A 25,323-nucleotide genomic window follows, 5' to 3' on the forward strand; every position below is an offset into this window, starting at 1 on the left:
GGTAAAGTTCAATTATCAGTTTAATAGAAGATTTGTAGCGACAAGCAAACTGCCCGCAATAAAGTACTCAGCTGATCAAAAGACGGAACAAACTATTCTGATTACTCCATAAGTGTCAACACTACAATTAACTGTCGTAACGCTATTGAAATTTGTGAAGTTTATGCAACTAATTATTTTATTTACAAAGATTAATATATTCTAAGCATCTGACTCAAAAATCTCACCATCTTGAAATATCGGCAATTAAAATTTAAAGTCCTTGATTCAGGATCCTGAAAGTTTTAGAAATTATTCATATTATACCTCAATAGATGTGTTGATAGGTAGGTATATCGACGTCAACTCATTAAGTATAAATATGATCGAAGGGAAGACCGGCTTTATTTCGTTATTTTGCACATACCTTTTTCGGGGGATATAATAATTTGCCATATTTGCATACTAAATTCAGACACTTTCTCGATTCGGGAAAATTAAAAATTCAAGCTTCCAACCACGACATTATTAGGGTACGTTTAGCTGATATGTTATTCGAATCACCAACCACCATCGCGCCGGTTATTGCCAACCTGCAAATGACCCGACCCGTCACGTCATGCATCGTTCGCGAATTGGTTTTGGTTCGTAATAGTATTACGCATCGTTTCAGTTCGAATGAAAAGCTGATGAGGAAGAAATTTTGCACATGATATTGCGATCAAACACCGACACACGCTAATAGCAATATGTGTAATGATAATCTGAAATAATGGCCTTTATGCGCTCGTCGAGGTCGCTCGTCCTGCCTGTTCGCCCGAATTTGATTACTGAATAAACCAATATAGCGAATATTATTTTTTCTCTCTCGTTTAATTCTGCTGTGGATTTTATTTGACGACAACACGTACGAGCTATATTATTATATGAAGCTAAAAATAATGACGATGGTAATGATATCGCTGCAACCGAGATCGGTGATATAAGTAGCCGGTGTGAAGCGAAAGGTCATTCACTTCGATCCGGTGCGCTGCAGCATTTTAATTTAGTTGTTTATGCAACTTTAAATACCGTTCCGTCGGATATAGTTCAATACAAATTAATTGATAACAAAATGTGAATTGAGCTTTTTTTGATAGCGTTATTGCGCTTTAATTACAATGACGTAAACGACGTCTCAACGTGGGTGGAGAAGAGAAAGCGTTTCGTTTCCTCTAAATTCCAAATATTATGGCCGCCTATTATTTCCAAATTAAATAATTTGGCTAATTTAATTGCTCGGCGAATGGGTTTGACATCATATTCCCAATTCCAATTTTCCCGTTTGAAAAGCACTTTCGACTTTTCAGTGCTTACATTTGTCGTTTACTGATACAATTCAGTACATGGTAATGATAAATAATGATAGGCAATAGGCAATGAATAGCTAACGTGAAAAATTGGTTGTTTTTAAGGTTTTATCTTCCTCACAGAAGAAACACCTCAATTTCCTCCCAAATGTAAGTTTTTAAATTAGAGCTCATAAGAAGCTTCGTCTGTAACAATTAACTCAATTTTAATACTGACCAAATGTAGACCAAATTCCACTAAATGCCAAAGCTATATTACAATAACGGATGAACCAGACCGAATTACGAATTTTCTATCTTTCTGTTTTTTTTCCTGTGTGGACTCATCACTGCGACCAGTATAGTTGATCTATTGTGATATCGCCCGGGTGTTTGCTGTATGACCTGCACTGCATTTCCCTTTGCTATAATCGCTATTGAATGAGCGATATGCTTATTAAATTGTATGCGTGCTTGTGTGTATTAGGTTTTACCCTTCCTTCAAAGCTTGATCTACTTTACCTACTTATTCCTCGCTGCCAGTACTATCCGTCCCTGGCGAGGACTCATTCGTTACTCTGACCAGTACAATTAACTATAGAAGGGACTTTTGCACTGTCAAGAAGCTTCTCAGTGCGTAAATTTATAATTCAGCATGAAGGAAGGGTAAATGAGGGGCCCGAGAATAAACTCATGCTAAAGTCACTTGACATCGAATGGCTTGATTCTACTAAGATTCGAACCCACGACCACTCGCTTGTCAAAGCAGACTCGATAACCTTGCGGCTACAGAGCCCCTCATCTTTCTGTTAAAAGGTGATGTGTAATGATTTGGAGCACTGGCTTACCACGCATAATTGCATTATTTTGACATTTTTGTACTATTTTGGTGGATGTTGCTGATAAAAACGATTATTCAACATAAAAGTTCAATTAATCTGTAAGAACATAAGATTGCGATATAGCACTTACAAAAACGAGACCATTGCATTAAAATATTGCTCTTCACCGCATGTCTTGTGTTAATGTTTAATGTAATTAAAATTGATTGTGATGATTGAAATGAGGTGATTTTTTCTTACGGAAAAGCCTGAAAAATATCAGCAACACCATTATTTATTTGTTATTTGTTATATTTATAAAAATTCATTCGACACAATATTGTGCTGATGAACGCTAATCTATACCTATAAAGAAGGATTTCTGTCTGTCTGTCTGTCTGTCCGTATGTTCCTTATAGAATCGAAAACTACTGAACCAATCGGCATGAAAATATGCATGTAGAGGCTTTTTGGGGCCAGGAAAGGTTTTAGTGATGGTTAGAAACCCCTCCCCCCACTAAGAGGGGGGGCTCCCATACAAATGAAACACAAATGTCTGCATAACTCGACAACTAATCAAGCAAATAGAACAAAATTTGGCATGTGGGTGTTTTCGGTGACAAGAATTTATTCTATGGTAAATTGAGACCCCTCACCTCTTCATAAGGGGAATTATAACTCCTCTCCTCTTTAAGAGGGGGGGCTCCTATACAAACGAAATACAAATTTCCTCAAAACTCGAGAACTAATCAAGCAAATGGAACCAAATTTGACACGTGGGTGTTTTTGGAGACAAATTTTTTTCTATGATGAACTGGGACCCCTCCTCACTTTAGGAGGGGGGGCTCCTATAGAAATGAAATACAAATTTCCTCATAACTCGAGAGCTAATCAAGCAAATGAAACCAAATTTGGCATGTGAAAGTTTTCGAGGGCATGAATATTTTCTATGGTGAATTAGGACCCCTCCCAACTTTAAGAGGGGGTGCTTCTACACAAATGAAATACAAATTTCCTCATAATTCGAGAACTAATCAAGCAAATGGAACCATATTTGGCATGTGGGTGTTTTTGGAGGCAACCATTTTTTCTATGATGAATTAGGACCCCTTACCTTTTTAAGAGGGGGGGCTCTCATACAAACGAAATACAAATTTCCTCATAACTCTAGAACTAATCAAGCGGTTGCATTTATCATGTGGGTGTTTTTGTAGGCAAGAATATTTTCTATGGTATATTTAACCAAATTTGACATGTAAGTGGTTTTGGACGCAAGATTTTTTTCTATGGTGAATTGAGACCCCTCTCTTCTTTAGAAAGCGAGTTATGGCCCATCTCCCCTTCAAGTGGGTGGGCTTCCATACAAATGTAATGCAAATTTCCTCTTATCTCGAGAACTAATCAATCAAATGGAACCAAATTTGGCATGTGGGAGTTTTATATGGCAGAAATTTTTTCTATGGTGAATTACGACCCCTTCCCCTTTTAAGAGGGGAGCTCCCATACAAATGAAATTCAAATTTCCTTATAACTTGAGAACTAATCAAGCAAATGGAACCAAATTTGGCATGTGGGAGATTTTGGAGTCTTGAATTTATTTTACGATAGTTAGAGACCTTTCACCCCTGTGGTAGGGGGATATGGACTCTCATACAAATAAAACAGAAATTTTTGCGAAACTCAAATACTAATCGAACTCGAGAAATTCGAGACTCTTCCATAAAACATTAGTCAATACAAGACCACAAAAACTATCTATAGTAACACTAGATCATTCAGGACGAGACGGTCGCGAGTGTTGCCGGTGACTCGCCGTCGGAAGCGCCGCCCACTGGGGGGCTTGCAAAACTCGAGATTGTGATAAAGATCATCCGAGATTTATGATTTATGTACAACACAGGTTAAGTTGTGGCAATACGAAGTTTGTCGGGTCAGCTAGTCATAAATATAAGAGGCTTATGTCTGTCGCCAAAACGAGGGGCGCGATATGTATTTTCGTGGTAATAGTCGCCCACATTAAGCAAAGGCTCAAACCAATCATACCAGATTACATTCAAGACGAGCAAAAGTAACGTAGTTGCACCTCATAGAGTTACATAGCGTTAGCGTTACATATAGGGCTGTCTAACCGGTAGTACCGGTAGTACCGAAACCGGTAATACCGACCAATTTTTGGATACCGAAATACCGGTTTTGGAAAGACAAAAAACCGGTATTTCCGGTATTTTCTAATATTTTGATATTTTCTAATCTCCTCCTACCTTATTAGAACTAAGTTTGATAGAAGATTGTAGAATTTCTAGAAAAGCAATTTGGTATTTGCTGAAGAGATTCTTTGACTATTAGCAATGAAGAGGGTGAAATTGTGGTTCAAACAGTCACAGTAGAACGTAGGTATTTGCTGTAAAAATCCTTTATTGCATGAGCCCGGCAACGTCACTTACAATAGTAAATCGTCACCCAGAATGAAGTACTGTAGCATCAATTTCAACTGAAGCAGCGCCGCTTCGTCAATGACAGGTTTTTACTTTATCGTGACGACTGGGACAAATAGCAAATGAGACGTTATATACAGCGCACTACTTCCGACGCTAGGTTTAATGTATGGTACGGTACGAAAGAAAAATCGTTTGCCGTTTTTTCGGAAGTCCAATTTAGTGCTGGCGATTCAATATTTTTCTATCAAATATTCAGTAGAAGGCTAACAACTTTGAATGCAATTGAATTGGATTTGAGTAACATTTACTACAGTCAACATCGACAAATCTTGCCTGGCTATCGTCGTCATTTGAAACAGTCACTAACTTCAGCTGAAGCTTGTTTGAAACGTTCTGTTCAATAAATGAAACAGGTCGCTCCATTTATGAAGTGAAAATAAGAGAAAGTCAGCTTCATTTATATGTTTCGACGATGCCGGGCTGAGATCAGAATACATCTTTGCGCTTTTTGAGCATTCTTGCCATCGAAAGATCTACCAAGTCTTTCGAGTGATGCATTTATTAAACAAGCAGATGAAATCTCCAAGCCACTACCCTCTTTGCGAATTGATAGCAGAGAAGAGAAGGTATGTGTGACCGATGATGAATAGGATGACGCTAGGCAAGGGTTCCGGTTTGGGGATGGAGGAAAAATTTGTGCAGAGGTAGGAGACCCGGGCGTTTATTATGCTAGAAGCTACAAGACCGGGATTTTTGAAAATAGTTTAGAGCGGATTTCCCTATTATCAATTTGAAGAAATGAAAGAAAAAATCCTGATGCATTTAGAGCCATTCGTTAGACTTCGATGAAAGCGGAAGTTTTTTCAATTGTTGGAAGAGGTGGCAACAAAATCCGTTTTAGCAGGGGAAATAAATCGCTTAGCGTATTCTATCTGCTTAAATTCTACTTTCTTAAGCAACAATACTGCAGCTAAAGTTTGAAAATGAAGTCATTTATTGAAAAACATCAACATTCCTGTTGATTTCGAATAATCTGCCAATACCGAAATACCGGTTTTCATCAAAAGCGCCCAATACCGACAGCCCTAGTTACATAGCGTACCTCAAATTTGCTCTTAATTAGATGCGAGACGACGCGCGCGGGTTACAGCTGGCTACAGACAAGGCTCATATATATATATATATATATATATATATATATATATATATATATATATATATATATATATATATATATATATAGAATAAGAAGATATTCATATAACACATGTTTTATTACATTTCCATATACCATCATTATCGTAAAGGGGAAGGAGCATCATGGTATCGAATGAATCGTAACCAGCCCAAGTCATATGAGGTCGGAGAGGACTTTGACGCGCCCTTCTAGCACACAAATCATCACGCAAGATAAGTTTGCACGGCGAAGTTATGTATCTAGAAACCGGAAGTCTATGCTGGAAGGAGTGTCTTATATTCCCGTGAAACCATATAAGCGACATTTCATATAGATCAACCCAACCCCTTTTGGTCCTTCACGAACAGCATTGATATGAAAGTTGCTAGGTAGATAAATTCGATTCTGCAGTAATTCTACTTGCATACAATAAGAAACCCTTGAGGTGATAGTGGCTGCCCCCAGACATAGCTACATACAAAATTTCTCGACTTTGTGACAGATCTCCTGCAGTGCCACGATGTCTAACTTTCGGGGTTTTAGCTATATTTTATCAGCACCCTGTCACAGCAGTCATTCCATGTCTTTAATTCCTTACCTTTGTCCATGCCGATGATTCTAAGTCAAATTTCCCTGATTGGTGGTAGAAAGGTAGATTTAGTTAAGTAGGTTGCCTTACTAGGCCACCCTACCGAGTCTCGTAATGGGGCTGCCATCGTAAGTTTAGTGCCTACACAACATATTTCTTCAGTCAGCTGCCCGCTATTGATCAGACGCTATCGTGAGGCGCTCTTAACCTGGAGTACTATCCTATTAACACAGTTGTCATAAAGCAGTTGTGGCAACTGATTTAAAACCAATTTCAGTCGTAAATAAGTTCCCTTAACTAAAAGTGCCAAAAGTATGCTGCTTGGGTATCAATATTAGTGTACACATGTTTTTAATAAATGTAGTAGCTATTTGCTATAAGGAGTGTCTTGTAAAGTTTTCTTTCGAATATGTTGGTCAGCTTAAAAAAGACTAAGAAAAGAAACGGAATGATTGAAACCTGTTGGTATGAGTTCAGTAGATTGGATAAAGTAATATAAAATTATTCGAAGGATCGAGATCAACGAAGTTCATCGAATCACAGAATAGCAAAAAGAAAAGGTAGAATATATAACTGGGCTGAGGAGGCACATCCATGGCGCTATTGAAATAACTGCGAGAGAGTTGGTAGGCACAACGAATGGAAGACATTGTAACAGTTCGTTTGATGCCTAATACCAGAGAGTGACAAATAAGAAGAATCAGACTAGGAGTCCCATGATTACTATAGCTATTATCGTGAGCTGAAAAACGGAAAGGGTGCTGGGCAAGGACAGTATCCCGGCTGTACTTCTAAAATCGGGAAGCAAACGGCTGTACAACTCAATCCATCGGATTATTTTTAAGACCCGTGGGGATGAATAAATCCCGGAGGGGTAGCAGGATGACCTAACTTTTCTTATTTTTGTAGAAGGACAGTCTTGAGTGTAACAGGCATAACATCTCGTATTTTGTTGTGTTGATTAAGACCGTTAGCGGAGTGCTTCGTCGACGAGGACTAAACTAGAATTTGTGAAAATCAATGAATTTGATTTTTACCCTACGTCAGTTGCTAGACAAGTTCCGGAGAGCCACAGATCCATCCTTTGTTTGTTAACTTTAAGGCTGCGTACGATTCAGTCAGACGAAATGCTAGAAAATGCCTATGCTGGATATGTTTTCCGACGAAAATGGTTAAGCTGATTGGTACGATGCTAGATGATTCAAAATCACACGCCAAAATACCAAGTGAGACGTCACGCGAAGTAAAACGACAGATTGCAGTCGCGAATCGGTCTTTCTGCTCTCTTTTTAGAGAGCCGCAGTCCCAGACCAACAGTACTGGAGAACCATAATTTATTTGGTACAGAACGATAACGGATTTAACGCCTATAAAATAAAGTCTACGAAGAAACGGATCAATCAGGGGTGGCCTATTTTAATCAGTAGAACAGAAATAAGCTTAAATGAAAATTCAGGACAGCTTAAGAAAGCACCTTTGTGATGCGTTGCGTTCGGCTGATTAAAATTAGTTCCAGCGCCTCACTTGTTAATGTGAAAAGCAGAAGTTCAGCTTAATAATAGTGACGTTTAGTGCTTAAAGAACTAAAGTTAGCATACCAATCTTATGCTGATATCCCCCAGTTAGTCAACCCATCCAACAAACATTTTTGTTGAATAGTAGGTTATTCGACCGTTGTATAGCTAATTACCGATTAACAGGCTTGTAGGCGCTTTATAGGCTGTTATAATACAAGATGATTATTGGGTATCGCTTATAATAAGATAAAACAATCAGTGATCCGCTTAGACTACCAAAAATAGGTTCCTTATCCTAATTTAACTTTTAAACGGCTGTTAGGTTCCGTTTAAACCGAAATACTGAAATATTGTTATGGCTTCTTAGGAAAATTTCCAATCGATTGATATGAATATCTGTAGAATCTATTGATAAACGAAATTTTTAAATTGAATGGCGGTGGTGATGATGTGGTGAATTCTGTATTATGCTACAACTGCTTACCTATGGGGCTCTTACGTTACTGTCTTGCATACCCATCGGGCGGTGCACGCGTTATGTTTCATCACTGTTGGTTGAATTTCTGGCGTTCACAATATATGCAACCACTAAGAGTAACTTTTTGTTGAAAATGGCAATGTCTTCATAAAAATTAATAGCAAAAATGCAAAATAACTTGAAACAAATTATGAAAACATTTCAATAAGTTGCGTCGGCAATGTAAAAATAAATATAGTGAATACAGTAACAAAATCAGCGGCATTTGTGAGTTTGGATCAGGGTGAATTATCTCTTTTAGATTAGTGTTACGCGTACATCATTTTGGTCACTTTCATTTAATTTTGCCATAAATGTCCAAAATAGAGTACTCGTAACGTCTGCTCAAAATAGATAAAATTACAGTTGGATTTCGAATTTGGCATGGTTCGATTTTGGCAACAAAAGTATTCGTTTTTGGCAACACAAGATATTTCACTTCCAAAAATATGCTTAAATGTCAATCAGTTTTTGCATACATGCTTTAAATGACGTAAAAATGATGCCCTCAGTATGTCCATGAAAAAAAGTTATGTGGTTTCGAACAATAATATTTTTATTGCCGTAGGACTACGTCTTAACGTAGGGTATAAATAACTTATTTGCACCGGACGGATAGTTCTTGGCGGGCTTTTCTAACATAAAATGGTTGCAATCGTTGATCAAAGATATTTAGTCAATTTCTAAAGCATTTACATAAAAAAATTTCATGTCGAAAAAGGGTCTCGATTTTGGCACGGTTTCGATTTTGGCAACATAGGCGACACGCATTTGTTGCCAAATTTGAAAACCTACTGTATTTTTTTAGAGGATCAGTACACTTAGAAAACAAAAAAACAACCCCATTTTAATATTTCTTCTTCCATATTCGAGTATTTGTGTAATAAATTGCGGTTTATATTAAGAACTTCTCGTACTTACGTTGATTTAATAATGTCCGTTAAAAAAAATCAGAATTTTACTCGATCATAATTTTTTCATTAGGCCATTACAAATATTTAAAAAAATTTTTGTCCTTCCGGTGTTGGACAACTGAAGTGGGGGGCAAAAAAAGAAACAAAGATATTTTTTTAATCGGCCAAAAAAACTGTGTTTTAGCATTCTTACTTAAACTTTAAACGTGAAAACGTGAAATCTTTTTTGCCTATTTTCGGAAATTCCGTTGTTGGAAATTTCCATTTCTGTTCCATGCGTTAATACTCATTTTTCGAGTTTTTTAGACTGTAGAGCCCACAGACAATTGATTTTATAAAAATATTTTGACTTATGTCCGACAAATTATTTTTTTGCCCCCCGATTTTTTATATCAGTTTCAAAGAGGGGGGGACACATCTAGTTTAGTTTTTGCTCTTGCATGCGCCTTAATATTGGCAACATCCATTTTCCCTAGCGATTTACGCGAAGATATTAATCTATTTTTGATGTTTTCAATATTGGTTTTGAACTTTGATAAAGGCCTCTCGAATATTATATTTAAACCAATAAATAGTAGTTGGTAGTTGGTTTGGAGGTACGATGCTGGTCTAACAAGCTACTTGTCGTATGTACGAATCTGAAGCCCCGTAACTGACCTGTACTCTAATAGCCGGCAGAGAAGTCTGTCCATAAAGAAAAATTAAGTCTTAGAAAAGACGTTTAAGTCCACGGCTTTGTTTTTTTTTAGTAGTTAAAAATATAGACATTTCGCTGGATGAGTTACGAGTTACTAAATCACAACGTAAAGTACTAGTTGAGAGTTTCCGGATTTCCTCCGTTTAGTCTCTTCCCAATGAAAGATGTAGATTGGAAACCGAAAATTACCAGATATTCTTTGTAAAAACCGATTTTTTTACTATTCTGATTACGTATATGAATTCGTACTGTGACACATTAGGTGTATTTCGGATGTAAAAATACATTTTATAAATTTTTATTTCAAATCAAAAATATATTTTTTTGTTCTTGTGAATATTGTACAATATTTTTATATGCTTTCTCGCTCAAATCCTTAACAATTGTTTTATTGTTTTACAACCCATCTGACTTAAAGTCTAAATGAAGTACTATTAACACTAATTATAATCTACGACAATTGCATTGTCACCAAACGCTTGAACTTATTCAACGGTTCACCGAATTCAAAATACTCCTCTACTTGATTGAAAGTTATAATTAAATATTTACAAACATTGTTCAATCACACCTTGCCTGACTCTTGTCTTTCTCCTAGTTATCGTCTAATACTCTTCATTTCCATTACTATTTAAAATTGGGCCAGACCCCGCACTCACCACATCAAAGATGTTCTTCTATTCTGTGAAATGTGGAAATTCTGCTTCGAGATAAAATGCTAGATGATGTGTAATGTTTTAACTAACTTTTATGAATATAAATAAATAAATAATTCCTTTACTTTCTAAAATCTAATACGTCAGCGAAATTTGTTTGTTCCTAGGATACAACCATTCGTTTGCGCTTCAGAAAAAAATAAGTGATTCTCATCCATTCACAACTATTTATCACAACTTAGAGAAGACTTTTTAAAACTAACTCATGCATACTCTCATTCATACTTCCCTTAACATACTTCGAATTGTCTTAAAACTTTAGCACACTTTTCTCGGTTGTCAACTAAAAATTCAAAATAGTCCCCTTCTTGTATGTGCTTTCGTACACTGGTTTATGTTCGAGTGATGCAGCACTCTATTTTAAACGTTTATGTTTATGTTAAAACTCTTCCCTTTGCCGATAAAACATTTACTGAATCGATCTATCGATGAAATGTACTGATTTGCAGTTTAGTGGACCGAGTATTTTGTGTTCAGTCGCCGATTCCATCGACAGATCAATGTGCGCAACTCTGCATGGTGGCACGGTTGCCAGATTAAAACGAATCAACAATTCAGACTCAGAGTCCTCAACTTTGCTCATCTCTTTCACTTCTCAAAATGTACGTTCGCAATCTACCGGTTACGCTGACTGCTTTTTAAACCAATCTGAGAATGGTTAATAGTAGCAGCCGGCCCCTTTCGTATTGTCCTAGAGCTTGTACGTAGTAGTATCCCGCATCGGGCTGGCATCCATCGTCATCAATTCTCAGAACTGCAGAATCTGGTTGATCCAGTCCCTGAACTCCGATATCCTCGTGTACACCCCGGGCTGATTGGCCTCTGCACAACCGATACCCCAGGAGATGACTCCGGCCAGCAGGAAGCGTTTGTCTTGCCGCTGAATCACCATTGGACCTCCGGAATCGCCTGTGGAAAATGAAAGGAAAATGTGAATAAATGGGCTATTGGAGGATTTGAAATTTGAAAATTACCTTCACAGGAGTCGTATCCTCCCTTTTTCCATCCAGCACAGATGAATATGTGTGGTATGTGTTCAATATAACCGGCACTTCGGTACATTGTTTCGCAGATTTTATTCTCGATCACAGGAACCGTTACCTCTTGTAGGACGCTTGGCAGTGGACCATCTGTAAATAGAAACATTAAGTTGTGAATTCCGAATCTGTGTAACTAAAAAGACGGAGCTCTTTGGCTATTATTAAATACATGCTGATCGCGGCCGTAACAAGTTCTAACCTCATCCCCAGCGAAAATATTCAACAGGACACCGCCTCTGGTTCCTGGTAAAAACTAACAGAAGTTGACTCTAGTGTTTCATCATGCGCCATGCGTGAGAGTATGCTTGAAACTATCAATGTTTCGCTGTTGAATACAACAGATGTCGTTACTTTGTAAAGTATATTGTACGTTTCGGAAACAGCTCAATTTTGGCGACAATAAATTTGCTCAAAGCAGCAACATTACTCTCTCAAGCATCTCAGTTTCTTTTGTGTTTATCGCTAGTCGCAATATAACGTTTGACACCTGAACCAATAAATAGTTGGTAGACATTGTTTTTATTTATTGCGTTCATGTTACGAAATTTAATTTTTTCGAATTGAAATGTCACAAACATATTCAGTACATAGGCTCTCGTACAGTATCAATTCACTTTTCCACGCTCTCGGATGAATGGTAGTAAGATGATATGAATAGCGATTGTTTTTCAGGTTGGTAAACATAGACAAGTGAGAAATTTTGATTTTACTGCCACTAGAAAAGCGCCATCTCTTGTAAAGCAACGGTTCGTATGCTGGTGTCCTATAGGTAATTTTAACTTCAAAGTCCGTCGATATCTATGAAGACTGGATCGGAAACCTATCGAAAGACATATCTCTTATCAGACGCTGACGCTGACGAAGACGCTGCGAAGACTAAAAGAACGATCAGCGCTTTCACGCGGTGATATCGCAAAAAGGCTGGAGGTGTTATCCCAAGTAACAATTTGGGTTTTATTACATTCTTATGATGACGTTTAAGACCAAAATTGGTCATGAAAGAGTACAATAAAACTCACATCGCTGCTTGGGATTTATACTTATACTTATGCATCGAACTAAGAGTTGGCAGTCACACTTGCGACTTATAAGAAGGTAGTCGTTGGCATAGATGGCTCGGGTGGCTCGTGCTGTTTCAAGCAGTCATCTCCATTCCATCTTGGACCACTCGTCACCAATTTTCCAGGCGTATCAGACGCAAGTCGCTTTCGGCCTGGTTGTACCATCTTGCACGTTGGATCCCTCTGTTTCTGGTGTCCTGGTCCTGGTGTTAAAGAGATCGTTTTCATCATATTGCCGTTCGGCATCCTAATTTAAAGAATTACTGGTCCAATGACGGTTTGAATATTATCAGCTTCAAACAGCAGCATATGCTTCTTGATCGAAGCATTTTGCAAAAGGCAACGTAGGCCTGATTTCCCGCTTGAATGCGCCACGGGATCTGCTTACTAGTGTTATCCGCGATCACCAGCGATTTAGGTACACGAACTCATCTACCGCTTTTAGTTCGTCGCCGTTAACGGTTAACATCCGTGGGAGATGCGCGGTTGTCTCTTTTGAACCTCTTTCGTTCATGTAGTTGGTCTTCGTAACATTCATAATAGATTACGCTTTCAGATTTATGTAAATTGCATCCGCCGCCTTGGCTATTAAAGTGATCTGCGAAGCCTAGGCGATAGCTACTTCTGCTCATGTTTTTCGTTTAAATGCTTGTTCTGTGGGTCACCCCTTCAAGAGCATGCATGTTGAATAGCATGCAGAATAAGCCGTCACCTTGTGTCAACCCTCGCCGCATTTCAAAAGGACTCGAGAGTATCCCCAATCACTCGATCCAATGAGCTCTGATCGGTCGCATCAGTTTACCCGGAAAATCGAGTTCGTGCATTATTTGCTAGAGCTGGTCTCGACTAACTGTATCGCATGCTGCTTTAAAGTCAATAAAGATGTGATGCGTGAAAACGTTTTACTCCCGACATTTCTGCAATATCTGGTTCCGGTGAATTTTGTCCGTAGTGACGTGAGCCCCTATGAGCCCGCCTGAAAATTTTCTACGAAACCTTATGCTATCGGTGATAGCCGGCGGATTTGGGAGAGTACCGTGTAGGCGGCGTTTACTAGCGTTATGCCGCGATAGTTGCAGCAGCCGAGCCAAACACCCTTTTTGTAGATGGGACAAACCACTCCTTCCATCCATTCCTCCGATAGCTTCTGCTCCTCCCAAATTTAGGAAATAAGCCAGTGCAGATCCGTTACCCGCGTTCCTCGGCCATGTTTACAATGCTCTACTGGTAGGCGGTCCATATCGGTGGTATCGTTGGTCTTCAGCAACCTAATTTCTCGTTTGACATCTTGGAGATCAGCTGCTGGGCCATTACATTCCTCGGTTAGGTTCCGTTTCACCTCTTTCTGCAACTTCGCAATTGTGGTGTTCACTGAAGAATTGCTTCTCCTTATCGACCAATTTGCGTCTAGGAAAACATCTGTAACACACTTGTTCCGTGTTAGTTTGGCCCGATTTGGTATCCTGCCATTACGGAATAAACATCATAGAGTGGTATGGAGCCAACAAAGTGTAGGTGATGCCTTAGGACAAGAACCATCCCAATACGCCAGAGCTCCGCCTAATTGGGAAATGTCCCACCTAAACAGTCAAGGGACTATTCCCGCGCAATGAGCTTCTCGTGTAAATGGAGCTTGAAACAATATTCCAGTCAAAACGAACATTTCAAAATCGATGCGGTGATGGATGAGGTTTTCGAGGTAAGGAAAACGAAATATATTTCATAGTACGACGATATAAAATAAAAAATGTAAGTCAAAATCAGCCCTTGACTAGAATGACGTTTACGTTCACGTTTTATTGGTGGCTTTCCACAGTGTGGTTACCCGAAAAAAAAAATAACCGTAACATGAAGATAAACATAATTGTAACAGTAGGATACAAAATACAGTCAAATAATAAAATTTATCATCAGAAAATATAACCAAACTATTAAACTTATTGTATTTCACCATAACTTCCATGGTTTTGAGAGATTCTACCATAACAATCATTCTACAATAACAAGTATCAATAAAAAATCTATTCATTCGCGAACAAAAATTATCATGTACAGTAAAAGTTATCGTCCTTTTATGGTATTTTTTTAAGGGGAAAAACTAAATATAGTTAAAACAGCAGTAAATTTGTGAAGAAATATGGAAAATTCTATTCCACAAAATAAGAAACATAAATATGAATACAATTTAAACTTGAGGCAGTTTTACAATAAATTTACCATAAGTTTCAATGTGCACAATAAAAACTGTTGTCGACGCATTGTTTCTACTACAACATTTAATGTAAATTTTTTTACGAATAAGTCACAAAAGTAAAATTTTTTTTCATGTTGAAATTAAAAATGTTTTATAGTATCCCTAGAGTGAGACAATAAGAGAAGATAACTTAAGCATCACTTACTATGTTTGTGGTTCGTTGTCCTTTTAAGGGGGCATAGTAATTTTTACACCATATTCTTTGCATTATTTCAAATATTTTTTTCTCGATAACGCGAAAAGCGAATCGATTCGGGCTTATTGCTTTCTAAACATTGCACTTCATACTAATATTTGCAGTTTTGTTTGCATATGTGAACCTCTTCCTCTCTCTCTCCTTGAACATGATCATTCGAAAAAAACATGATTTGCGGTACCATGGATTGGTGCTGGGGGGCTTATCCAAATTGAAAAATTCCAAAACGACATGAAAGAATATTAAATTATCTCTTGTTTGACCCATCCTTTTTTTAAAATTCGAACGCATAACAAAATGGCGGACATTCAAACATAAAAGTACGGTTTTTAGTCGAAAAAATTGACTTTAAACATTTCTAAAAAATACAAAAATTGTAATATCGAAAAAAGAATGGGTCAAACACTAGATAATTTTGTTGGCTTTGAAACAAAATAAGAATCATGAGAATTGCTTGAGCCGTTCTTGAGATATTTATGGTACCGACTTTCAAAACCTGGTTTCGAGAAAAACGACGTTGAAGTTTTTATTCGCTGTGTAATCGCTCCAGACATGCGCGGTACAAATAGCTGTAACTTTGTCAATTTTTGGAATTCATCGAAATGACTTGAAACACATATGGTCAAAATGTTAATCTTTCGAAATCTATACCTATAAAGAAGGATTTCTGTCTATCTGTCTGTCTGTCTGTCTGTCTGTCTGTCTGTCTGTCTGTCTGTCTGTCTGTCTGTCTGTCTGTCTGTCTGTCCCATGTTCCTTATAGAATCGAAAACTACTGAACCAATCGGCGTGAAAATTTGCATGTAGAGGTTTTTGGGGCCAGGAAAGGTTTTAGTGATGGTTAGAGACCCCTCCCCCCACTAAGAGGAGGGGCTCCCATACAAATGAAACACAAATTTCTGCAAAACTCGAGAACTAATCAAGCAAATAGAACCAAATTTGGCATGTGGGTGTTTTCGGTAACAAGAATTTATTCTAGGGTAATTTGAGACCCCTCCCTTCTTTATAAGGGGAATTATAACTCCTCTCCCCTTTAAGAGGGGGGGCTTCCACACAAATTTCCTCATAACTCGAGAACTAATCAAGCAAATGGAACCAAATTTGGCATGTGAAGGTTTTCGAGGGCAAGAAAATTTTCTATGTTGAATTAGGACCCCTCCTCACTTTAAGAGGGGGGGGGGCTCCTGTACAAATGAAATACCAATTTCCTCATAACTCGAGAACTAATCAAGCCAATAGAACCAAATAAACATGTGTGTGTTTTTGGAGACAAATTTTTTTTCTATGATGAATTGGGACCCCTCCCCACTTTAGGAGGGGGGGGGGGCTCCTATACAAACGAAATACAAATTTCCTCATAACTCGAGAGCTAATCCAGCAAATGGAACCAAATTTGGCATGTAGGTGTTTTTGAAGGCAAGAATTTTTTCTATGATGAATAAGAACCTCTCCCCACTTTAGGAGGGGGGGCTCCTATACAAATGAAATACAAATTTCCTCATAGCTCGAGAACTAATCAAGCAAATAGAACCAAATTTGGCATGTGGGTGTTTTCGGTGACAAGAATTTATTCTATGGTAAATTGAGACCCCTCCCTCTTTATAAGGAGAATTATAACTCCTCTCCCTTTTAAGAGGGGGGGGCTTTCATACAAATTACCTTATAACTCGAGAACTAATCAAGCAAATGTAACCAAATTTGGCATGTGAAGGTTTTCGAGGGCAAGAAAATTTTCTACGGTGAATTAGGACTTCTCCCCACTTTAAGAGGGGGGGCTCCTGTACAAATGAAATACAAATTTCCTTCTAACTCGAGAACTAATCAAGCAAATAGAACAACATTTGGCATGTGGGTGTTTTCGGTGACAAGAATTTATTCTATGGTGAATTGAGACCCCTCCCCTCTTTATAAGGGGAATTATAACTCCTCTCCCCTTTAAGAGGGGGGGCTTCCATACAAATTTCCTCATAACTCGAGAACTAATCAAGCGAATTGAACCAAATTTGGCATGTGTGTGTTTTTGGAGACAAATTTTTTTTCAATGATGAATTGGGACCCCTCCCCACTTTAGGAGGGGGGGTCCTATACAAACGAAATACAAATTTCCTCATAACTCGAGAACTAATCAAGCAAATGGAACCAAATTTGGCGTGTAGGTGTTTTTGGAGGCAAGAATTTTTTCTATGATGAATTAGGACCTCTTCCCACATTAGCAGTGGGGGCTCCTATACAAATGAAATACAAATTTTCCCATAACTCGAGAATTAATTAAGCAAATAGAACCAAATTTGGCATGTGGAGGTTTTTGGAGGCAAAAATATTTTCTATGGTGAATTAGGATCCCTCCACACTTCAAGAGGGGGGCTTCTACACAAATGAAATACAAATTTCCTCATAATTCGAGAACTAATCAAGCAAATGGAACCATATTTGGCATGTGGGTGTTTTTGGAGGCAACCATTTTTTCCATGATGAATTAGAACTTCTTACCTTTTTAGGACGGGGGGGGGGGGCTCCCATAAAAACGAAATACAAATTTCCTCATAACTTTAGAACTAATCAAGCAAATGGAACCAAATTTGGCATGTGAGAGTTTTAGATGGCAGAATTTTTTTCTGTGGTGTATTACGACCCCTTCCCCTTTTAAGAGGGTGGGCTCCTATACAAATAAAATACAAATTTCCTTATAATTTGAGTACTATTCAAGCAAATGGAACCAAATTCAGCATGTAGGAGATTCTTGAGTCTTGAATTTATTTTATGATAGTTAGAGACCTCTCACCCCTGTGGTAGGGGGATATGGACTCTCATACAAATAAAACAGAAATTTTTGCGAAACACAAAAACTAATCCAACTCGAGAAATTCGAGACTCTTCCATAAAACATTAATCAATAACAAGACCACAAAAACTATCTATAGTAACTAACACTAGACCATTCAGGACGAGCCGGTCGCGAGTGTTGCCGGTGACCCGCCGTCGGAAGCGCCGCCCACTGGGGGGCTTGCAAAACTTGAGATTGTGACAAAGATCATCCGAGATTCATGATTTATGTACAACACAGGTTAATTTATGGCAATACGAAGTTTGTCGGGTCAGCTAGTAATCAATAAAAAAAATTTCGATTTTTTTAAATTGAAAAAGTACTATGCCCCCTTAAAGCTAGGAGCTATGCGGATTGAATCAAGTAATAATAGGAACCATTCATAAAATTCGAACCCACTTTTCTTCTAGGTTCTAGGTCACCATGATTCGCCGATATTGCGTAACCCTTGGCCCATAGAGGGTTAGTCAAAGGCAATATCTATAACCGCTGAATAAGCGTGCGACGTCTTTCAGTGTCCGCCATCATCGGGGATGCTGAGTTATTTTTAGACACGAATTGTGCCTCGTTCCCGTCCATTGCAGTCAATCCTAACTGGGAAAACGGAACGCATCTGGTCAGTTTTGTCTAAAAACAACTCAGCTCCGCTTGTGATGGTGAAATTGAAATAATTTGTTCTGGTAAGATCTAGTTTCACGGTTGATAATTCAGATTTCAGTACGAATGTTAAGGGGCCTGAGAAGCCACTGGATATCGAATGGATCAACTCTACTTAGATTCGAGTCCATAAGTACTCACTTGTTGAGTAGAATTTGGAAACCTGGCGGCATCTTGATATTTAAAGCATATCAGAGGATTTGGTTGTAATGTGAGTTGTTTTCACATTATTTGGGTAGTTGCCGCTAGCGTGTAACTTGCACGGAAAGAAAATGTCGGAGTCCATCAGTTGACAGTTTCTCGCGTAAATGCGGTGAGTAGTTAGTCGTACGGGTGGCGAACTACAGCATATCACATTGGCGATCCACTACCAAATTGAACCTTCGGGTGACTTTAGGGTTAAATTATGAAGTAAGACAAATGTAATATATTTTGTAGGGCTAATTTAAACATTTGTTGGCAACGTTGTTGTTGGATGGAACCGGAAAAAGCTCATGGCCAACATTAAAATTAAGTCGGCAAAAGCCCATGGCCAAAGTATATTAAGGAAGAAAGCTAGAGAAAGGTCAAGGCCAACGCAAATTAGCATTGAAAGAGGGAAAGTCCATAGTCAAATTATTTTATGGTTGAGACAGGGAACCTTCATTGCCAAAGCACATTAAAATCGAGTTGGGAAAAGCCCATAGCAAACATTCGTTAGGGTTGACTCGGGAAAAGCCCAAGGCCAACATCTATGAAAATTAAGTAGAGTTGAATCTAAGGAAGCTCAGTTTGCTTCGTGATATGTTACTGGGTTAACAAGCCAGTCGTCGTATGTTCGAATCATGGCTGGTCGGCGCTTGATAAAGAGTCAGTAAGATCGTGTCAGTAGCCCCGTAATTGTCCTGTACTCTAACAGCTGGCTGTGTAGTCTGTCGGTAAAGAAGGGTCAAGTCTGATAAAGATGTTTAAGCTCAAGGTTTTGCTTTGAGCCTAAGGCCAAAGTTTTAAAACTACCAAAATGTTGGACAAGTAGAATGCCATGACCATTGATTTCAGGAAGGTAAGGTACATAGGTGTACAATATCAACGACAAGATCTACCTACTATCTACCAAAATACTGAGATGGTTTCGCTTTTTCTAACAAAGATTTTTGGAGAAGTAGCATTATAAAACGGAAAGCGATTTCTCCACAGGCTATCTGGCAGAGCTAACGAATTTCAATATAACAAACAGGAATAATAACATAATATAATGAATTGCTCATTTTACGCAGGGGGAAGATGAGGCATCCGGGCATTTATATCTTACTAAAGGATTCGCCTGTAATGTGTAATATGTATTGTTTACACATTCTTTAAGTAGTTACCGCTAGTGTGTAACTGGCACAGAGAGAAAGTGTCGGAATCAGTGGACAGTTGCTCGCGAAAATGAGGTGAGTAACTGAAGTTTTTGGAACGTCTTAGTAGAATACGAAACCTGAAAATAAATCAAAAGAAAACTATTCCAATTAAATTCTACTATCTATATTTATTCGCGACAGATACGTATTTCGCCTATGACATGCAGTTCGAAAACAGACACTGATGAAGCCTGCAAGTCGTAGGCGAAATATGTATCTGTCGCGAATAAATATAGATAGTAGAATTTAATTGGAATAGTTTTGTTTTTATTTAATTTCAGATAAAAATCAGTTTCATCAAGGTATCAAATTTTGTTTTCAATTTGCTATAAAACTTTGCTCGGGTAGTTAGTCGTGCAGATGGTCAACTACAGGAAATCACAAGGACCGTATTAGATCGGCCTTTAATAAATAAATATATCAGCAAAATTTGCTTTATCGAACTACTCGTCTTGAAAAATCGTGCGATTGGATACCTCATTTGCCATGCTTTTAGAAAATGGTGCAGTACGTTAAACAGATTTTTATTTCTCTTTCGTCTGCTACCAATGATGTGACATAAAAATCCTTCTGCAATCCGGAATATCTCTCGCAAAATGGAACCAATAATGCGACTCGTATTAATCTAACAAAATATCTAACAAAAATCAAGTGACCTTCAGTTAAAAATGAAATTTAAGTAGAAGGAATTTATTCTAGATAACTACTTCATTTGAAGCAAACATAATTTGAAAAAGTCAAGAGTCATTGCTAAAGCTAAATGTCATAATACATTCCTAGGCTCGATGCTGCTTTATTTAACTCAACAATGTAGACATATGAGCAGTTCTACCAGTATTACATTGAAAGCTTTGCTTCCCTGAGGCGGTACAGTTCAATGAGTGGACAGGCATTCAAATGAGTGGGTTAACACTGCATATAGCAACTCAAATGCAATTTAATCATGCATCGCGCAGATAATTGCATTTATAATAATAACAGGCACTCACCTTCGTACAATCGCCCCCAGCCGGTTACGAACGCTGTCCGACCGATAAAGTTCTCATCCCCATCGGGAACGCAAACTGGAATAATATTTGGCTGGAATATCACTGGTTCGTAGAATCTAAAATATTTGTTCATTTGTTAGAGGTCTCTCTCCGTCTCTAGAGTACTACAATCAAAAACTGTTACCTTAGCAACGCTAGATCGTACTCGAACGTACGGGGATCGAACTGAGGATGGGATGCCACAATCTGCACCCGCCGTTCCTGATAGCCATAGGGTTCCTCTTCCAGTGCCAGGTCGTACTCGCCAAGACGTAGCAGTAGATCCGACGGTGGAACGCTAACAAAAAAGCAAAATTATATTCGTCATTAATACTTGCATCGCTGTACCGTCGAAGATGATAACCAGAACTTATCATACTTATCCACGCAGTGAGCTGCCGTGATGGCCCAGTTCTCGTTCAGCAGAGCGGCTCCGCATTTGTGCAGGTAGGTCGAGGTTCGCCACTGTCGCAGGGAAATCTGCCATGGCCACCGGCCAAAGGATGCCTTAGCTCCGCCGACGATCCGAGGCTCAGGAAACATTCGCTTGCCACACACTGTCAGTACGAGAAGAGTTGCATTTAGTACGTTAATCATGATTGAGGTAACTAATTATATGTATGTTGAGTGAAATCAATTTTTATAAACGTAAAAAAATCAACAGTTTTCAGTGAAGTGATGCTAGGATGCTGGCTCATCAAGAGTTGAACCGATTCTGCTTGCGATTAGTGCGGTAGGATGCTAAAACGAAAACCTGTTTCATCTGAAGCATCTTTTTTTACTACATTTGTTCTGCCCAGCAAGGCGGTACTAATTCCTTTAGGTAATCAAGATTAATTTGTGTTGATTCGGAATCGATTGTTGGTGATTCGTAGCTAGGATTTAGCGTCATGGTAAAGTAACTTGCTAATTGGTTTTAATAGTGCCTGGTTAATGGAATGGAATGATTTCAGCATCGAAAGTGGTTCGCTGGATGAGGACTTTGGCCGGGGAAGCGTTTTTTTCTAGCATTGAATTGCAATAAATTTTTGCTAGTTAACAATGAAATCGAAACTATGATGTGCTTGCGTATCTATCAATCAATTTGGAGCAAGTCGGTTAATTGTGCCAGGGATGTTGTAAACATAACGATTGAACCCGGTAGCAATTATCGTACGAATTGGGCCGTGTGGTCCTAGGATTTTTAACATTTTATGAAAATCACTCAGCATTGTTATATAATACAACTTTAAAAAGTTTTTACATACAGCTAACTAGGCAATTCAAGGAATGTGAAACGTCGCTATAACAATTTTTGCAAGTACAGTACACTACTTATCGGAATTCAGCACTATGTTTCAACCAGTAACTCTACCCCTTCCACTTCATTATGTAAGCACCAATCTTTCAGCCAGAAACAACACTTTACTGCAAGGTAAAAAATCTTCTACACGCTGTTCGAATTACGAAAAAATCCAATAAATATTTCGCTCAAATGAATTATCGCCAGCGAGCGCATGTTTATCGATCCGGTCGGGCATTCGATCCTTAACGTGTAGGTACACCATGTTGATCCTGCTCAATACCACCGGCGAATGCACTCGGTTGCATATGCCGGAGAACAATGTAGTGCAAAGACCGCAGGGTACACCTGATTTACTGGTTTTCTGTGAGGCTATGCCTTATTCGTTTCTGTCGGTCTTGCCGTTCTGGACGATCCCCCTATTCTCTGAGCTGGCATGAATTACAATTGTACTTACTTAATACTCTCATTACCATCGAAGCGGCGGAAAAAGTTGATTTATTTCATAAGACTTCCTCAGATTGAGATAAGTAAGAGCTACATACAATGGGCAGCATCCTACCGTTTTTGCCATTTAGTGAACTGACCCGTCCGGCTGAACATTACGGTATCAGAACAAGTTTGGACTCGCTGGGGTGCAGCCAATAATCGCAGCGTGTGTCATTCCACTTTCCGCCGCTTCCAGCTAGCTCATGCTGTCACGATTCATTTGGTAACACTTGTTAACATTATGTAATTAATTGTCTTTACAGCAACAATAACAACGATTACGGCAACAGCAGCGTCGACGTCAATAACATTCGCGGCGATGACCCTTAAACCGGATCGTCGGTGTCCTGGTGGGCATCAGAATCGGGCTGCATAACTGCCGGCCGCCGTGGTACTGAGTGGTAATGCTTCGCGTATGGTGTAATTATCACGCTATAAATACGAGAATGTTTGCTGCTCACCGGAGCCGCTCGGGGAGGGGGTGTGTTTTTAGGTCCATTGTACTTAAGTTCATCAGTGATTACGAGACGACAAAGCGAATCGTATCAAGTGGTATCGATAGCGGAGGCGACATGAGATATATTACCAGATATAAGTACCGGATGCTTTAACATGTCACATCCTTCAGCATGTGAACATAATAATTACATGCAATTTTAATAAAGGAGTACAAAGCTTGCTTTCGTTAGGTGAAAATAATTAACAGAATTTCCTGATTAGTACAGTTTAGTATAGCCTCCCAGTTGCCTCCGAGGTATGACACTGGCCTAATAAGCCAGTTGTTGTATGTCCGAATCTCGACTGGGAGAGGCTGTTAGAGTCAATAGGATCGTAGCAACTGGCCCTGCAATTGTCCTGCACTCTAACAGCTGGCTGCGAAATCTGTCGTATAAAAACAGAAGGTCAAGTTTCGATAACGGAATGTAGCACCTAGGCTTTGTTTTGCTTTGCTTTACAGTTTAGTATAGATATATGGAATTCTAGAAATTTTTATTGATGGCCAAAGTCACTAGTCATATGCATGCAAATGAGCGCATTCCAGTTGACTACCCAACTACCCGAGAGGCGCTTTGGGTGCATGAGCTTTGGACACCAGACGAGAAATTAGAAATGGGCTATCGGCTCATGAGCTGAGTCAAAGAACTAACTCCATAAAGTGCGTCAGCGAACTGTTATGCTACAAAATTTGAACCTATGAACTGACCGCGACTAGTGTACTGGTGGAATGAGGTATTAAGCGACCTTGGAGATAGTTATCCCAAACACAGCAGACATGCAGAGCTAGCAAGATCTGTGACAGACAAGGAGAAACGTGGAAACGTCTACAGAGTGACTAGGGGCACACTTAAACAAAACATCAAGCGGGGCAAATCTAACTGCTTTCTAGAGCTGTGTCGATATGTTACTCTTAATCTCTGAAGTGACATATACCGCATCAATATGCGAAAGATCAAAGGTACATCCTCGCTGTAACAAGCAAGCCAAGCTGAAGGCGATCATCGAAGAAACTCTTTTCGCCGCATACTTCAACGCTGCTTTGAAATTGGCAATCCAAGCATTTTCGGACACGTTTAGGTCGGTGATGCAGAAATATCTGAACCAAAGCTGCTTACCAGATAGCTACAGAAAGCACAGATGCTGGTGTTGCTACCTAAGCCAGATCTTGCGTCGCGTAGCCCTATAATTTGCTGCACACACTCGGGGAAAACTTCCAGAAATAGTCGTCCTAAACAAATTGAGCGAACAAGCAATTCGGTTTCTCAAAAGAGAACACGGTAACGCATTGCAGGAATTGATCGAGCGGGCTTAGAAACTGCCGCAGCAGTAGCAGCAGTTATCTGTTAGGTGTTAAGCTATTGTTAAGTTATCGAGATGGCCTCGAAGCAAAAGCAGATTTGCCAAAAGATCATGTGCACCGTCGTGGAAAAAGAGTTGTTAACATCTGGGAATCCATGATTAGACGGTGTCTCGGATGCAGATGTCATTCAAAGAGACCCATACGACACAACGGCACAGCGGCCAGTGGTAGAAAACCAACGACAACTGACCTGGTGAAGGACAGGAAGGCGTTGAGTCTGTGTCTGTAGAAGACAGCTGGTTTCATCTAGTTTGTCCAAAAACCGATGAAACGTACCGGTCTCCATATTCTCAACATCCGAATGGCACTGCACTGGAACGATTTACAAACGCGCTAGGAAGCTGTGATGAACGAATATACTAGGGATGGGAACTATCATTAAAAATCGTTACTGATAACTATCAGTAGTTTCAGTACGTTTACTGATAACTATCAGTAAATATCAGTAATTTTACCCATCACGGCATTGTAGCAAAAAAAAAAATAGGAAATTGTAATACCGGCATTATTTTTTGTAACTTTACGTTGTAATTTATCAGGTGGACTTCCCGGGGTCTCG

The 25,323-nt window shown here is 39.0% G+C and overlaps 1 protein-coding gene across 1 annotated transcript in view; it reads right to left on the reverse strand.

Moving 5' to 3' along the window:
* Positions 1–11,441: 11,441 nt before the first annotated feature.
* The window catches only part of LOC128742538 (mucin-5AC), a 92,553-nt gene continuing 78,671 nt past the window's right edge, over positions 11,442–25,323 (reverse strand). The window contains exons 9-13 of the mRNA XM_053838937.1: positions 21,515–21,692; positions 21,281–21,433; positions 21,097–21,212; positions 11,668–11,823; positions 11,442–11,602 (exon numbers count right to left, since the gene is read on the reverse strand). Coding sequence (XP_053694912.1) covers positions 11,442–11,602; positions 11,668–11,823; positions 21,097–21,212; positions 21,281–21,433; positions 21,515–21,692 — 764 coding nt within the window. The remainder of the gene's footprint in view (positions 11,603–11,667; positions 11,824–21,096; positions 21,213–21,280; positions 21,434–21,514; positions 21,693–25,323) is intronic.

Source organism: Sabethes cyaneus, chromosome 3 (genome assembly GCF_943734655.1).
Source record: "Sabethes cyaneus chromosome 3, idSabCyanKW18_F2, whole genome shotgun sequence".
Taxonomy (NCBI): domain Eukaryota; kingdom Metazoa; phylum Arthropoda; class Insecta; order Diptera; family Culicidae; genus Sabethes; species Sabethes cyaneus.